This window comes from Pithys albifrons, chromosome 10 (assembly GCF_047495875.1).
Source record: "Pithys albifrons albifrons isolate INPA30051 chromosome 10, PitAlb_v1, whole genome shotgun sequence".
NCBI classification, from domain to species: Eukaryota; Metazoa; Chordata; class Aves; order Passeriformes; family Thamnophilidae; genus Pithys; species Pithys albifrons.
In genome coordinates, this window is record NC_092467.1 from 14,762,593 (window position 1) to 14,778,845 (window position 16,253).

Here is a 16,253-nt window from a genome sequence, read left to right on the forward strand (position 1 = left end):
TCCAAGGTTGGCCTCAGCATGTATGACAGCTCCACCCAACAATTGCAAGGTGTTTTAGAGGCACTAGGGGCTTAGCAATGCAGCTGGTGCTCTAGAATAGTCTAGTAGAAATGTCCTCACATGGCCTAATGTTCCCAATTCATTTGCTTTATTTTCTTGTAATATGTTTTTTGCATAGAGACCAGCTTGTTTGGACACTGTTCCTTATAACTTCTTACTACTATGCAAGGTCTTAAGGTTTCCCATCGATGACCACTTTTAACATGTCATATCTGATACTGAAAAATAATTTGGAAAGGAATGAAACTTTGCTTCACCACAGAGATAACTAAGCATCAATGAGGAATTTTATCTTTATTTCATGATGTTAGCACAATAAACTCACACAGTAGCATTGATCTGTACTTATTTAACAAAATACATTTATAGCAATTTACAAATCTTTTCCATTTGAAAACATTGCATAACATTTTATTAAACACAATACTTTATATAGAGAATTCTCATTTAAAAACATATTTTATTTTAAGTATTTTCTTTTTTTCAGTAAAGCACAGCCTAACAAATAAATTGGTGCCTGTTAGCAAGTAAGAAAATCAGAACACTAAGAAGATGTCACCTGTCAATTTATTTGAGTAATTTTTAAATTAAGGTACCAGTGGAATGTAAACAAAGAGTAATTTTACAAAAGGCTCCTTATCAAATATACATGCAGAGGTCTGAGTTCCAATGTATATATTATTACATTTCTGTTCTCTAACGTAATATAATTTGATAAGCCATTATTAAAAACAGTAGCCTTTGGCACTTTGAGTAAAAAAGAATATATCAATATTTATGTATAGAACACAATTTCAATGATTACACAAGAGCTTTAAAATCTTTTCTTAAGAAATAGGAAACCTTAGGAAAAATATCACACTGCACTTGAAATAGTGCAGCAAGTTTTAGAGTAATAAAAGCAACACATATGCCAATATATATCTGACTAAAACCAAGGAATAAAGAACAAACACTCCCACCAGGAATCCTGCTGTTTTCAAAACAGCTAAATTGCCAGAGGGAACATTTTTTAATCTTTGCTTTATTGCCATTATTCTCCATTTCAATTTTCCATTATTTCCAGGTTCATCTACTTATGTTCTTTTCCCCCTGCACTTACAAACTAACAAACAATTGCATCTTATTTCCCTGCATTGATAGGCCAACAGTGTTTGTGTCTTTACCCATTCCTTTAAAGCTAATCCTACCTGCTTTATCATGTACCTAGACTAAACTAAAACCAAAGGGTTTTGTTCATGACAGTCCAAGTGTTTGTAATTCCTTGGCATCTTGTACAAAACTTGATATTAAATACCAAGGACTAAATATTCATCCTTTTGAAAAGAAAAAAAATCCTGAAAATACTAGAGTCTGAGAACTTATCTCTAAAAAAACTACATTTTTTCCCTGGTATCTACGATTATTTTTCCCAGCTAATGTGCCTTGAAGTGTCTCTTCAACATACTGTGCCTTTAATATTCACAATATGCTGCAACCCTACTGGGTAGCTTCTTACAAGTAACCTGCAGAATACTTTCTCCCAATCATTTTAAGTATGACCGGGCCATCTTCTATCACTAGCAGGGAGAGTGTGGTCATTTCCTTAAAGACCAACTCCATCCCACAGCACTGGGTGATGGGCAGGTGAGGGAAGCATTGCTTGGCACGGTTGGCTGACAGCAAGCACTCAGCTAAGCCTGGAGCACCTGTAGAACTGGGAAGGTATATAAAGCTTTCCATAGACTCTCAATCTTTTCTTCTATACAGATTAGCAAACACCATCCTCATATCTGTGAAATTACTTAGGGTTGGGGTTGGGTTTGAGATTTTGATTTGGTTTTGAGGTCTTTTTTTGGGTTGCTATTTTTTTTTTGGTCTGTGTGTGTATTGTGCTGTTTATCTTCTTGAATGGGATGACTCTTCTTTCTACCTCCTACTTCACTGGAGTAGGGTGGGTTTTTCCTTAGAGTTCTGTGGGGTAAGGTCTGTAAACCGGTTTGACTAGTACTATGTATCTGATTCTCTGATACCCTAAATCAGAACGGGACTTAGACCAAAACACTCCTCAAGAAACCAGAGAACAGACCTGGTCTGTGACTACATATTCATTGAGAGGACTGCTAAGCCATTCCCTCCCCCTCCCAGCAGGGGAGCTGGACAGTGTCTGACAGCAGTTCTTTTTCAGAAAGAAATGGGAGAGAATGAGGAGCTGCAGTGGGTGAGCACTGTCCCTGGCTTCCTTCATGGTTTAAGTCAGAGCCAAATGTAATGAGGCATTTTTTTCTAGCATGCCCAGGACATGCTATGCTTATTCCTTTCAGAGCTTATCCTTTCAATAATTTTTGGCAATGGAGATTTTTAGCAGGCAAGTTCTTTGTTATATTCAAAGCTCAATATACTAAAATAATCCATTCTCTCTCAGGTGCAGAGACCCTTCACATTGTTAAGTGGCAGTGGTGGGAAAAAAATACCATGTTTAAGAAAGCTCTGGAGGGTGTCTCAAGGGAGGTGAACAGTAGTAGTGGCACAATGCAACACTCATTCAGTGATTCTGCAATACCAAGGTATTCCATTTTTTAAAACGAAGCACAAATCCCCTAAATGATGGTGATGGGGATGAACTTGTGATTGTTCTTGTGGCATACTAAGCAAGTGAGGTGAATGACTGCTCTTAAGTGTGATCTACTGTATTAATTCCTGTCTCCTTGGAAGCTGGTCAGCAAAGTGGTCGTTTATTTTTATTTACTTATGGCTCGCCTTTCACTTTTGCACATCTTGCAGTTATTGGTGTCCTACATTATATGTTTAAAAACTAATAGAAAAATGGAAGAGTTGCTGAAGGACAGAATAAGAAGTTTAAAAATGTAAAATCTGAATTGTAGTACTTGATAAGACCCCTTAAAAAACATAATTTAAAACAATTCTACAAGTTAGCCCACTAAGAAGCAGCCTCTTCATTAGTAGCACCTGTTCTTAAACAAAAGTTGAGCAGTAGCAGCAAAACTATTCAAAATAGATAGTCATTCCATTCTAACTGAATGTCACCCACACAGTTTTTGTTGCAGTAGACATCTTAAAGAACTACACAAAACCTTTGCAATCTTTGAATGTGACAGATCCACTATAACAAAGCTGTAAATATTTCCTACGCTAAATGAATGCAGCCAGCATCATCATAGTATTAGCAATATTACTTTTAAAGTAACTGCACATCAATATGTCATGTTTGCAGAGTCTAATAAGTATGCTATTTTTCAAAACAAGTAAAGTTATCATCAGCACCATCCTGTATTAAAGATTTGGTGCAAATTCTGCAAAGGTGAATATATACCACTGATACAGCCTTTGCTGTGAAAAAGTCAGTCACTTTTGGACACAAATATGAAATAAAAAGTTGGCACATTCAGGAAATACAGTGTCTGTGTTCAAGACCATTGTTTTGATTGACATCATCACCCTCAGATAAATGTTTTGAGTCTGAAGAAACAAGTTGCATGAAAATGTTTCACACTGGTTCTGGCATTGTGCTTTTTCCCTCACCACATGCTTTCCACAGGCTCATGCACACTGCACATCAGCAGCACTGATCTGCTGGTCAATAATTTGGCACATAAAGGTAAATATCAGCTCAAAACAAAGAGAGCAGAGCCTGTGTCAAGACGCGTTTACTTTGTGGTGAGACCAGCTGATGTCTCCTTTCATTCCTTGTATGCTCGTGTGGGGGATGTGCCTTTGTAGAAGATGTTTCTGGTGTTCTCTGGACTGCTCCCTCTCTCAGGAATTAAAATGATGTTACCTTTTCTTCGAAGTGTTGAGTCCCGACTAGAAGAAATGGACAGAGTCTCTGAGCCAATCTCACTTCCTTCCACTGGTGTGACTCTAATCGTGGTGATTCCATGATGGTGATGCTCACTGTTATCTATGTTGCTTCTTTTCCTGTCACCTGACCCATAACTGTCTTTTAAGGAGTCACAGCTCTCTGAGTCTCTGTTAAGATCATTTAGCTCATATGTCTGACGAAGGGTGACTTTTTCAGGACCTTTCCATTTCCATGACCCACTTCCTTCCCCTTCTGATGGCATCTGAATTACAGGTCTGTTATTTTCTGGATGGGCTTCAACTCTAACAATGCTACTTGGCTCATGGTCTGTCAAGGTTTTGTATCTGATGGCTCCTGTACAGGTGACCGTGCTTCCCTCTGAACCCTTTGGACTGCTCTGGAGCACTCCTTGCTGCTTAGACATGGCTATTACTTGCATGATTCTTGGCTGGCTATTGCTTCTACATGCAACACTCTTCTCAGCAGCTTTCAGCCATTTAGCTCTAGCTGAACTACTTTTGGGTGATGTGTTCACATTCTCCTGAGTCTCCTCAGGAATATGTACTAGCTGGGATGAGCCAGGACGTGACTGAATAGAGACCCTCGGCCCACCAGAGAGACCTGAGTTGTTACAACCTGGTACACTGCCAGGTTGGATTTTCAGGTATTGGCCAGTTGGGCCATGATGATCACCATTTACACCCACTCTGGAGGGTTCGGAGCTTGACCTCATTTCGATAGCCCTTGGTGGTGACTGGCCAGATTCGGTCTCTATTACTTGCAGTGACAACTTTCGACTTTCATTCTTGTTCTTCCACTGTGAAAGGAGCTGTTTGGAACGGGCAGAATCCATTGATGCGTGTATTGTTGCATTTCGTCTTGCTGGATCTTCCATGGACGGTGTGTTGACTCTTGGCAAAGTGTTGCTGAAAGTGACCATGTTTTCCTTTCCCATTGGGCTTCGTGGTGTTATTATTTCTACATCAGCATTTGCTCTCTTGAGATTGGTCAGAGACCCTGTATCTCTGTGGTTTCTATTCAGGATACTTTCTGTACGGTGAGAGACAATGCCATCACTGCTGCTACCATTTTTACCTGGCAGGATTCTGTTGGCATCTTGACTGAGGTCTGTCAAAGACCTTAGAGGTTCTCTGTGAAAATTTGGGTGAAACACATTCTCATCACTTGGTAAGAAGTTTCCCACAGCATACAGGCCCTAAGATATTTGAAGAGAAGCATCAGCAATCAGGAATGGGAAAAAAGGACACACTTATGGTACTTTAATTACATTCTCTTGCCTTTATATAGATACTGAGTGACATAATTACTCCTGCTAACCTGACAGGGTATGCTCACTTTCCTTTCCTCGCTAATATATTCTTAGTCCAAATTCTGTCCTCAGTCTAGTACATCTGGATATGTATGAAGTCTCAGTAGGATAACTAGGGCATATAATTCATGGCAATAAATAGTTAAGGAAAAGATTCATTCTCCATGAGTTTTCTTCTTTTTATCAAACAAAAGATACAGCTACAGAAATAGTGTTTTGTTAGGAAAATAACAAAATAGATGTTTGCAATCTCTTAGGCAGAGCTATTTTTCAACTATACTCTTTCCTAGTCTGATTTACTGAATCTTGTTATGGCTTGAGTTGTACTCTGCCATAACAGATTCTGCCCTTTCTACTGCATAATAGCCATGTAATACAATGCCTACATCACAGAACAATTTATCAACTTTAAATCAATTGCCTTTCAAGCTGTGCAGAACTGTAATAAGATTTATTTATACAACATTTTCTTAATAAAATGACTCTGCTGAGGAGTGACCCTTCTACGAAAGGGTTGAATACCTGACTCAATCACTTGAGTTACTTGATCTTTACACTCTTTTCACAATTATTTGCAGTTTCACGCTATTTCACCTCCTCTTCCTCTTATTGGTGTGAAGTTTTCAGGGCAGATTTACTGAATAGTATGTATCCAGGATAATGTACTCTCTGATGTATGTTGTCATGCAACAGTATATGAAGATCTGACAAAGCATACTTGTTTGTGGATTTCAAACACAGGAACAACAGCTCCATTTATGATAGTTTATAGCACCTTAATAATTTGAAATAATATTCTCAATAGAGTGCCTTTCTGCTCACAGTGCAATCATAGAAATTGACATTAGTAGCTCATGGGGTTTCTGTTACCACTCTGCTGTTTCTTCTGCCACCGTGAAGACAATTTTTCCCCTGGTCACCTTTGTAGACCATCTTCATGTACCTTAGGTTATGTAATCACAGAAAAAAGGGGACAGGAAATGAACCTTTTTTAGTATTATACTAAAAATCATCATTGACTTAGCACTGGCTGCTAAGACTTTTCTGTTCACCTGCCCACACTTGAGCACAAGTGGTGTCAGAAGCAGCTCTGATTGCTCCCAGGCACCTGTGCTGATGCTGTGCTGAGTAGCCAGGGCAGCAGAACTCCTGCTGCAGACACACTAAGAGCAGCAAGCAAAGGCAAATGCTTCATGAGCTTCCTACTGGCAGATACAAACAGGCCTATCCTACGTCCATCCTTACAGGACCCTTCCAAGGTGCTCCATCTGTTTCAACCCATTCCAGGGGAAAAGCATAGGAATAACCTGATTTGGCCATCCTTTTTCCCTGCATAGTATCCCTAAGAGCTTCAAAGAATCACAAGTGTATAATACTGCTTTGATTTCTTGAAGGTTCAGCAATTTACTCAGCTGAGTTGCTGATACTAATTCAACCATTTTTGAGATCATAAAGCTAACACTGGCAACATAAACTCAGGTCAGAAACAAGTACTAATTCATCCAATATTTTTCTTGTGTTATGGTTTTAAGTGTGGAGTAGAAAAGATGGGTATTTTTAAGTATTTAATGAAGGACATAAGATTAGAGCTGTTTCTGTATGCAATGCCAGATGATTATCTTCCACTTTGTACATTGTTATGGCACCTTAAATTGAAACACCTATTTGCTTTTTCCTGTTTCTTTGAGGGTATTTATCCCTAAATCATCATCTTCAATACATTCTGACTGTAACTATGGCAAGTGACCATAATGAAAAGTTTTCATTAAAATACCAGCACTCCTTTTACAGTCTTACCAGTTTTATTTGCTAAAACTTAACTTAGACTATTATATTTACCAAATAGAGAGCAATTCCTCCTCCTATTAGAAAGCCACAGTAAACATCAACTGGATGATTCTTATACTGGGTGATACGAGTCAGACCGCATATAATTCCACAGATGATAAAAGCAAAAACTAAGAGTGGTTTCAGAAGTTTTGAAGAGTCTGTTAACGTAGAATTGAAGTACATCTTGAAAAAGAAAGAAATGAAGAAGCAGTTCAAGAAAAATTTACCTAAGAGGATATTAATTTCTTGCATTCTATGTTTCTTTCACACATAGATCACTATTACACAGCAGTAATACAAATAATCAGTTTAATTTTATTTTACAGCCCTGTTAAAATTTGCTTACTTACTGTAGTAAGATCTGAAATCACAAGGAATAGATTTCCAAAAACACAGGCAGTGTTGCTCATCGACATCAATTAGGATAAGGATTTTATGCCTAAATACTGTTCACAGTCAGGCTAAATGTTCTGTAAATGTGACTAAGGAGCCACTGCTTGTGAAATACAGAAGCCAGATGTCATGCCAGATGAGAGCAATAACCTGTTCTAACAAAAGCTACCACCAGATGCTTTAGAGTGCCATTTCTCAACTGAGGGCTATAATGTCAGGGAGGGCACAAAAATTAAGTGGAGTAGTTCATCAGTATTATTCCAAATTTTGGCCTTTTTCTGGGCAGAATAAATACTGGCAAACTCCCAGTATGCACACAATTTCTATTATCTAATGTGCTTAACTTGTCATGAGTGATGGATTTGCTTTTTAAACTTTGAGTACTTGTACAAACATTATAGGCCATATTGAAGAAATCAGCTGTGATAGCTGCAGCACACCCTACAATTCTCTGCTAGTGACTGATGGGTTTTATTCACTTGCGTTGCAGTAGCACCTTGAAGGCCTCTGGGAGTGATTGTGCCATTTCATCCAAACTTCAATTCTATGGAGGTCTAATCAAACTACATCACATGAATGTTTGGTCCTTAATGCCTCAAGTTTAAAAGCAGCGAATCAAGTGACGACAGCAATAAAGAAAAGGCAGCATGCATAAAGGGTAATTTGAAAGGTAAGTTAATATATCACCCTATAAGACAGATAAACACTGCATTTTATATGTAGATTAGATGAGGCATCAGATACACTTTAACATTACACTTTTTGCTGCTTCTTAACAAAGGATGTGAAACATTTGAATATTTTTCTTGTTTTTTTAACAACTACAATAAAACCAGCTCTATTAGTAGTTTCATTTTGCTTTCAAATTAGGAGGATAAAATCTTACATCCACCCGAGATATTGGGGCAACACATCACTTTACAATATATGGCAAATTACTTTCTGACTTTTGTCTTGTATAAAGGAAACTGAACAGAGTTGGTTACTCACCGAAATGTACACAGCTGCAAAGGCTGCCAGGGTGGCATGTTGAGAAGGGAATGACTTTCTGCCAAGGAAGGATAATAAAATTATGATCTCAGTTCAAATTCACTGTGCTAGTGCTCATTGAAAAAAACACTGGGTGTTATGGTTTTCTTATCTTACACTTCCTAAGCAATATGTGATTTATCAGAAACATTCAATTTCTAGATTTCTTTTCTGTATTCTGGAGAAAGGACCAGTGTTAATGAAATGCCTTTATTTTGAACTAAATATTTAGTGTGAGACTTCTTGTGTACTAAGTGTGTGTACTAAGAGCAGTGGGAACAAGCTAAAAACTGCTTCCTTGACTAAGAGAAATATCTATACATTTATTTCTAAATATATATTTACATAGAAGTACCTAAATATAAAACTTTTTAAAAGCATGAACTTTGATCTTATGATTATTCTCATTAACCTTACTTTGACTCTTTTCAAAGTAAGGACTCATACACTTTGATAATCAGGCCCTAATTACAGCAACTGCATTCATCATCTTCATGCCTCTTGCTTTGTTGCTTTAATAATGGGGGGATGACAGGGTGATATTTGCCTCAAAGAGAGGCAAACTACATCTTTATTAGCTGTGTGGCTTTAGTTTGGTTTTGGTTTTTTCTTAAATTTCAGCACTTTATAACATGACAGGAGTGAATGGAGCACAAGAACATGGAGAGGGTATTTTAAGAATATCCGGATTCCTCCTTGATGCCCAGAACAAGAAGATAAATGAAAATATGACCAACTCTTACAGACAGTAAGTAATATCATGTCTGTTCTTGAAACTGCTGAGGGCCTTCTGCTCCCATTGAAAACGTGGAGACTTGAATAATGTGGACTGGGTCATGAGTCAGAAACTTCAGATATGAAAATTAAAAAGTGACAACTTAGCTTCTACTTCTGTGACAAGAAGAGGCAGGTCTGTGTAAGCAGAAGCTACACATGAGGCTCTCTAACATTTTAACATTATTGTTATAAACCCATTTCAATCCTCTAAAACAACTAAAGTGATGGGAACATGAAGGAGAGATTTTTTATGCAGTTGAGGGGGTGAACATCTTGAACATCTAGATCATCGCTTGTAGAAGTCCTAAAAAACTTCTAAGACCTCTGTGCTTTAGAAGTGAGTAAGATGCAGTGAAGATGCATAGCAGTTTATATCTGTCCATTTATCTTCTTAAAAGAGTATGGACATGTAATGTAATGTGCTGGCTGTCTTGCTGAAGATGCCACAACAGCAACTTTTACCTGAGAAAGCTCAGTTTGGCAAAAACACTTGCACAATCATTTGTCTTCACAGTTGGGTCTTGCCACCCTAACTGGGCTCCATGTGCAGCCATTTTCCTAGCAGCACCTGACTTAGCTAGCCTAAAATAGCAAAGACTGAAACAGAGCCCTTTAACTTTAGACAAAGGGGTTCTTTTTCTACAAAGCAGCAGTCTACTTCCTAAATTTCTTTCCTATGTATTTTGCCTTGTCTGTTCTACATAATTAATTGGCAGTCAAAGATGTGCACGTGGTTCAGTGTGAATGGTGCACTGTTGACCTGAATTTGGTGAGCCCACGGCTCCAGCAGATTTATGACTCTGGCCAAGATGAAATCTGCAGGATTCCTTTTTCATTTCTAGAGACAGACCTAAATTCTTCCCCTTTTTTTTACCTTCCTGAACTAACCTTTCACAAATAGTATCCCTGGGGAACAAGTTCAGGGTTGAGGACGGCCAAATTGAGACATGAAAAAAAAGTAAATGTTTATAATAGCTCATCAACTCCTTTACTCTGTGCAGGTTTTAGTGAAGCATAAATCTACTTACAGTCTCTGTGGAGCCAATGTGTAGATTTGATTCTATGAACTTTAGTACCACTCCGAACTTAACCTTAATTTGATGGCATTTTTACTGTTTATAGGGTGTGCCACTGTGCTACAGTTAGTTTTCTCTTTATTCTATTTTCTATTCATATGCTTTCAGGGCAAGCACAGATTAAATGCACTCTCTGAACTCTCTAATTGTGTCACTTCTTTTGTTCCTCTATTTATTATCTTTTAATCTAAAATGAAAATAATTCAAGCTAAAAGTATGTGGCCTTTTTGTATAGTTCTGTATTGAAAAGGTGAACACAGGTCTCAAAGAAAATGTGTCCTGAACTTGGATGACAGTGTATCACTCTAATGCTCATGCATGAGGATGTGTAGAAGGGAACAAAGAAAAGAAAGAGTCATACTGAGAGAGAGAGACATACTGAGTTAGAACATCAGAAATGACAGAGGAGAGAGACCTCACTGATCTGAATGGAAATGATTGAAAAGGCTCTTTGAAGATAAACAGAGGAAAAGATGGACAATAGGGACCACTGGATATTCAGGATATTGCAGAAAAATGATTTCATGTGATCAGCTGGACAATTATGTGTTTTTCTCTATACTTTTCCTAGGGGAGTCTAGAGGCAAACTTCTGGAGCCAAAGTTTCTGGGAAGTACAAACAAAAAATGAAGGCCATTAGGAATCTCAGAACAAGTCCATCACAAACTGAAATTAGTGACGTCAGATTAACCTCCTGTACTGTAGAATTTATAATTCCTACAGTAGATGCTATACATATTAATAATTGTATAGGAAATTGTCTCCTTTCAAGGACGGAAAATAGCTACTAATGACTGTGCTTCAAAATCTGACAGTCTTCCAAAGCCCACTGTTAAACTAATATCTTTAAAAAGAAAATTGAACATCACATTCATACACTCACCTATGTTATAAAACACTGACAAACTCATTCAGACTTTAACTAGAAGAAAATCTAGAAATTGAGACAGAAAATGAAAAAGGAAATGAATACTTAAAAATGTAGAAGATGAAGGATAGAACTAACCTTCCAGCATTGATAATATTGAGATCAGCCCCTGAGCAAATATCTTCCACAATATATGAATTCTCTGAGCAGGATACATTTAAGGACGTGTAGTTAGGCTTGCAAACAGTCAAGAAATATGGTGCCTGATATCCTGTTGATAGCTGTATAATATCAGTAACAAGAGCAGTTGCACAAAGACCAAACACATGAACACCTAGGAAAGAAATCAACACAGAGTGTGAACTTTATTATATGACTTAATTAGATTAACTAATTGTGAAAAATACATTCAACAGTACTCTCTTAGATTGTGCCATTGAACTCGAGAGAATTTAACTCAAGAGGGTTTTTAATGAAAGCTTATTGCAGAGTTAACTCTTTAATATAAAAATTAAAATAGTTTATGCTTGCATTCTTCCTGTTGATACTTAAAAATTTTGTTTTGATGGCTTAATGTCCTCCAACATCTTTTACAAGAAGTGAACTACACTGGAGCTGCTTTAATTTGGAAAGAAGCTTTCTGAATAGACTAAAGGACAGTCAAGTGTTTGAGGAGAACACATGTGCTCATCTGGTCCTTGGACTTTCCCACTGGAATACAACTGCCAAATAACATGGACAGCTGCCCATCAGGTCATTGCTCTGAAGACCTGTTCTCTTTTTACCACCACAGAATCACCAGCTGGTGATAACTCTGGCTACCTTCACACCTCTGGTATTTTTTAATATTGTGTCCTTGCCACTAATCCAAATGTTGAAGTCTATTTTGTAAGGGATCAATGTTTCTGTCTGCACAAGGCAATTGAAGTAATGCAACTGCTTTACTGAACATTTTCAATTGCACTTCCCCTAAAGATTTGCCTGTAATTCCCTACTTGTGTTCATATAGATAAATCTATTGTTCATCTTAAAATTGAAAGAACGTTAAAATCATTAAAACACGAGAGAATCTGCAAATCCAGAGTATGAATCAGGAATGAAATTCGTATGTCTGAGCTTGTCTTTTTGCTGATGGAATACCTAACAGGAAAGAAAGTGAACATGGGGTGACTTTACAGTCCTGCTTGCTCATGTTGTCATCTACAAACCCTCTGCTTACTTCCTCACTGCTGCTCATCACAGGATGCTTTGCTAGTCACAGCTGCATAACCCTACTTGCCACTACCTTCCTGCTTGCCAAACTGCAGAAACCCAGTGAAGAGTTGTCCTACCAGGTTTTTAGTCTGCTGTCCTGCTGGTTGTCTTAGCCTAACCTGCCTTCTCTAATGAATTTCTGAAACAGAGTAAACCTTTCCTTTAGCTTTTCATCAGTGCAGGAAATTAACTGTGAGAAGAGGATCAAAGTTCAGTTGCCTTTTCAAATACAGTTTTTCATAAATGACAATTAAAACTTAGTAAAACAAAACAATTGAACATGTTCCTCTGTCATTTGAGTTGCCAGATTCTAGCCCTTTCTGAGAGAAAAATAAACACATTCCAGAAAAAGAATGTCAAACCTACAGTGAGTTTCTGTCAAGTTTTCACTGTCATGCTGAGTACTGTGACAGGTGGGTTGAATCCTTCTGATGCATTGAAGACAGGCAGGGGAAACTATACACTGAAATCATTAAAAGGCAGCCAGCTCAAGGTGGGCAGGGAAGGAAAAACAAATTATTCTTTTAGAAATACTGACAAAAGTATAGGAAGGGAAAGGGAAAACAGAGAGTGTAGATGCTGCATTACTGAGTATGGGGCTGCTCTGTTGCAGTCTGGCAGTTTCTTATATTTTCTAGCAGAAGAAGATATACGCCAGTGATGGCTCTGTTCTGAAAGGCTGTTTTAGAGAAGGAAACCTGCATGCTGAAAATTAAATGTATGTGGAAAGCTCTACTTTGTGACTAATATTGGAAACCCACCAACAAATCTGACAGCTCTTCTAAGGAAAGAATTGAAGTTGCATCCTCCTGCATTAATATTGGCCTCTGTTCCAATCCCATTTCTTCTTTTGGACAGGCAACAGTAGAGAATTCCTTCTCCTATCATTATCTGCAATGACAAAGGAGCCATTAAATTAAATGTAGCATTTACTCAGAAGATCCTGATTGAATTTAAAGGGCTGAAATATAACTGTAACACAACCAATGTCATACACTGACATGTACTCGCCTTTAAAAGACTTGCACCAATGTGTGAACATAAAGTAATGCAACAGCCTGAGTGAGGGCAGGCAAGGAGGTGGCCTGAAATTAAATGCAAATGGCATACAGTATACAGTGCTCAGTGTATCCATGCTTTGATCTACAGCTTAATCTTAATACTGCTACAATAAAAAAGCAATAATCATAAAATCTCACCTCTAAAATAATCCAGAGCCACTGCAATATCCCAGTGCTCGTGAGGTGGTTTTAGTATTCAGTCTTGGCTGCAAGCCTAGCAATGCCTAGCAACTTCTAATTACATGACAGCCTGCTCTTCTGTATTTGTTTAATTTGGCTTGGTTTTTAACCAGATTCACAGCAGCAGAAAAGTTCTGTCCTTATAGTCCCTCTGAGCACACCAAGCAAAACAGATTATGACCAAAGTCCTAGACAAGAGTTTATAAAGGGAAGAATATAAATGGAAAATGGTGTTCCTGATGGAAAATCCAGACTCATTTATACAATTGCAGTCTCAGATTCTATTGTCTTCCTTGTTCAATAGTACAACAATTTGGAAATCCGTACAGGGCTTGTACAAAGTTCAGAGTAAGGGCTGGATTGAAATATTGAAATTAGTGAGGCAGTTCTCATCACTAAAAGGAGATTCATCTTGCCTAGCCAGAGCTGCATGGAAAACTAATACATGCAATGCACAAAGCTTACAATGCAAGGAGATGCCAAAGCATCTGAATTATACTGAATCTGCTGTAATTACCAGGGAAGTTTGTCCATACTAACACCCCTCACCCTTGGAGAAGGGAAGCAAAAAGGCCAAGCTTAGTCTAACTCTTTTTTTTTTTTTCTAAAATTTTGATAAACTTGTCAGAAAAACTGAAGTATGAAGGTTGTCTTATGACATGGAAAAGTCAGTGGAAAGGGTTATTTAAGGAATTTTAATTAGCTGAGAACTATGTTCACTATTATCTGTCTACATTGGATCAATTTGCAGCTCAAATTTCCCAGAGAAATCAGTAGTACTTCAAACTTGAAAGCCTGAGAAATTCTAATCATTTTCAGCCAAGCTTTAGGAAACGTCTGGTACAGGGAAAACAGCAGAGAGATGGATTAACTTGTGTGATAGAGGAAAAAAAGTGGGAAACTACAAGTTCTATGTCAAGGAAAATTCAGAGGCTGGTCTTTCCAAAGAAACAAACTCCCACAATCGAGGAGGCAGTAGGACTGAAACTGGCAGCAGTGAATTCTCCTGTGTCAACTGATGTCCCAGATCAATGTGATCTAATTTCCTGGTGATCTCTGTTAGAAAGGACCTTTAAGCAGGTTTTTAGTCAGTGGCTGACAGGAATTTGAACTTATTTAATGGTAATTAAATAACTGGTCCTAACATTTCTGAATAAGTAACTAGAGAGAATCTGTCAGAGGATCAGAGTCAGAGTTCTTTGAAGCAAATGGCAGTCATGTTGCAATTCAGGTATATCTGTATTCCAGACTTAAAATTTCCATCTTGGTAATTTCTTCAAGTCCAGTTGTTCCACACTGAAGTCTCCTGTGGTTTGTGAATACATATACAAATTTAATCTATGCCACATGCTCTAAGACATATATCAATAATTCAGGTAGTTAATTTCTGTGACCTTTCAGGGCTACAGAACAGATCTGTTTAAAAGCATTTGCTTTTAAACCAAATTAATGAGCAAAAAAAGCCCAAAGGAAAAAACAAAAAAAAATATATAAAAAAAAATAAAGCCCCAAAGCCACACAGATCTTTCTGTAATAATGGCTTGGGAAAATAAACTATAAAATGTTAGATTTATTTTTTGTAAAAAAAATATTAAGTGAACAGTTTTATATATAAGTTCTCCACTCTTGGGCAAAATTATCATGGCAACAAAAAATAATACAGAAAAAAATAATAACTATTGTAATATTTATATAAGACTTTAAAGTGGGACTGAGACTGGAATTTGCTTGTCTTCTACCCTCTATGCAATTTGCATTTTTCTCTTCTTTTTTTTTAAAGGTGGCTGAATCACACCTGTATCTTATTGAGTCTTGATGACTCCCTGCCTCAAACTGCATTAAGTACCTGAAGTGCAGACAGAGGCTTGGATATGTTGTGTTACTAGAGATCCTCAATTCCTCACATAGCTCATGTTTTCTTTCCCATATTTTACAGTTTTTATAAAGTGTATAATTAATTGATATATTCATGTAAACTAACATAAAATGCTAAACTCTACAAGATGAAAATGGCACAATCATAATCTTTTTACACTGTGCTTCACTGGCCTATTTTTCCAAAGAAAAAACAACAAATTGGACAAAAAATCTCAGAGCTTTTTACTTCAGAATTTTTTTTACTCCAATAACAAGGAGCTAACACCTTAAGAAGGTTGTGTATTTTGCACTATCACCCTCCAGTCTCCAACTAATACAAGCATTACATTAATGCTCACACCAGTATTAATGAATTACACCTCCCTAAGGACTTCAGCTTTTAGCCAGTTGTACTTTGAAACTTCGGAATTTATTTTGTTTACCATTTTTTTTCATGGCATGCTCAAGTGTGGGTTTGAGCTTGCTCACATGGCAAGCTTTTGGTCAATATTCTCTACTGCTGGTAGAATGATTCAAGAAAGAATGACATTTTCTATTGCAAAATTTCATGCACTGCCAAAATAATTCAGCTGTGATCAAAGCCCTTAATAAATACTATGTAGGGAAATGGGCATCTTTTATCTTAATTTAAGATGTTTGATATTACCTAGGCTTGACATAAACTCTCTGAAGCAAAAATCAGGTTTTACCCCTTTACTGTGGCCCGAGTCTAGAG

The 16,253-nt window shown here is 37.4% G+C and overlaps 1 protein-coding gene across 1 annotated transcript in view; it reads right to left on the reverse strand.

Moving 5' to 3' along the window:
- Positions 1–331: 331 nt before the first annotated feature.
- The window catches only part of PLPPR4 (phospholipid phosphatase related 4), a 29,971-nt gene continuing 14,049 nt past the window's right edge, over positions 332–16,253 (reverse strand). Inside the window, exons 3-7 of the mRNA XM_071565142.1 lie at positions 13,181–13,310; positions 11,304–11,499; positions 8,406–8,463; positions 7,032–7,205; positions 332–5,078 (exon numbers count right to left, since the gene is read on the reverse strand). Of these exons, the coding sequence (XP_071421243.1) occupies positions 3,741–5,078; positions 7,032–7,205; positions 8,406–8,463; positions 11,304–11,499; positions 13,181–13,310 (1,896 nt within the window). The 3' untranslated portion in view covers positions 332–3,740. The remainder of the gene's footprint in view (positions 5,079–7,031; positions 7,206–8,405; positions 8,464–11,303; positions 11,500–13,180; positions 13,311–16,253) is intronic.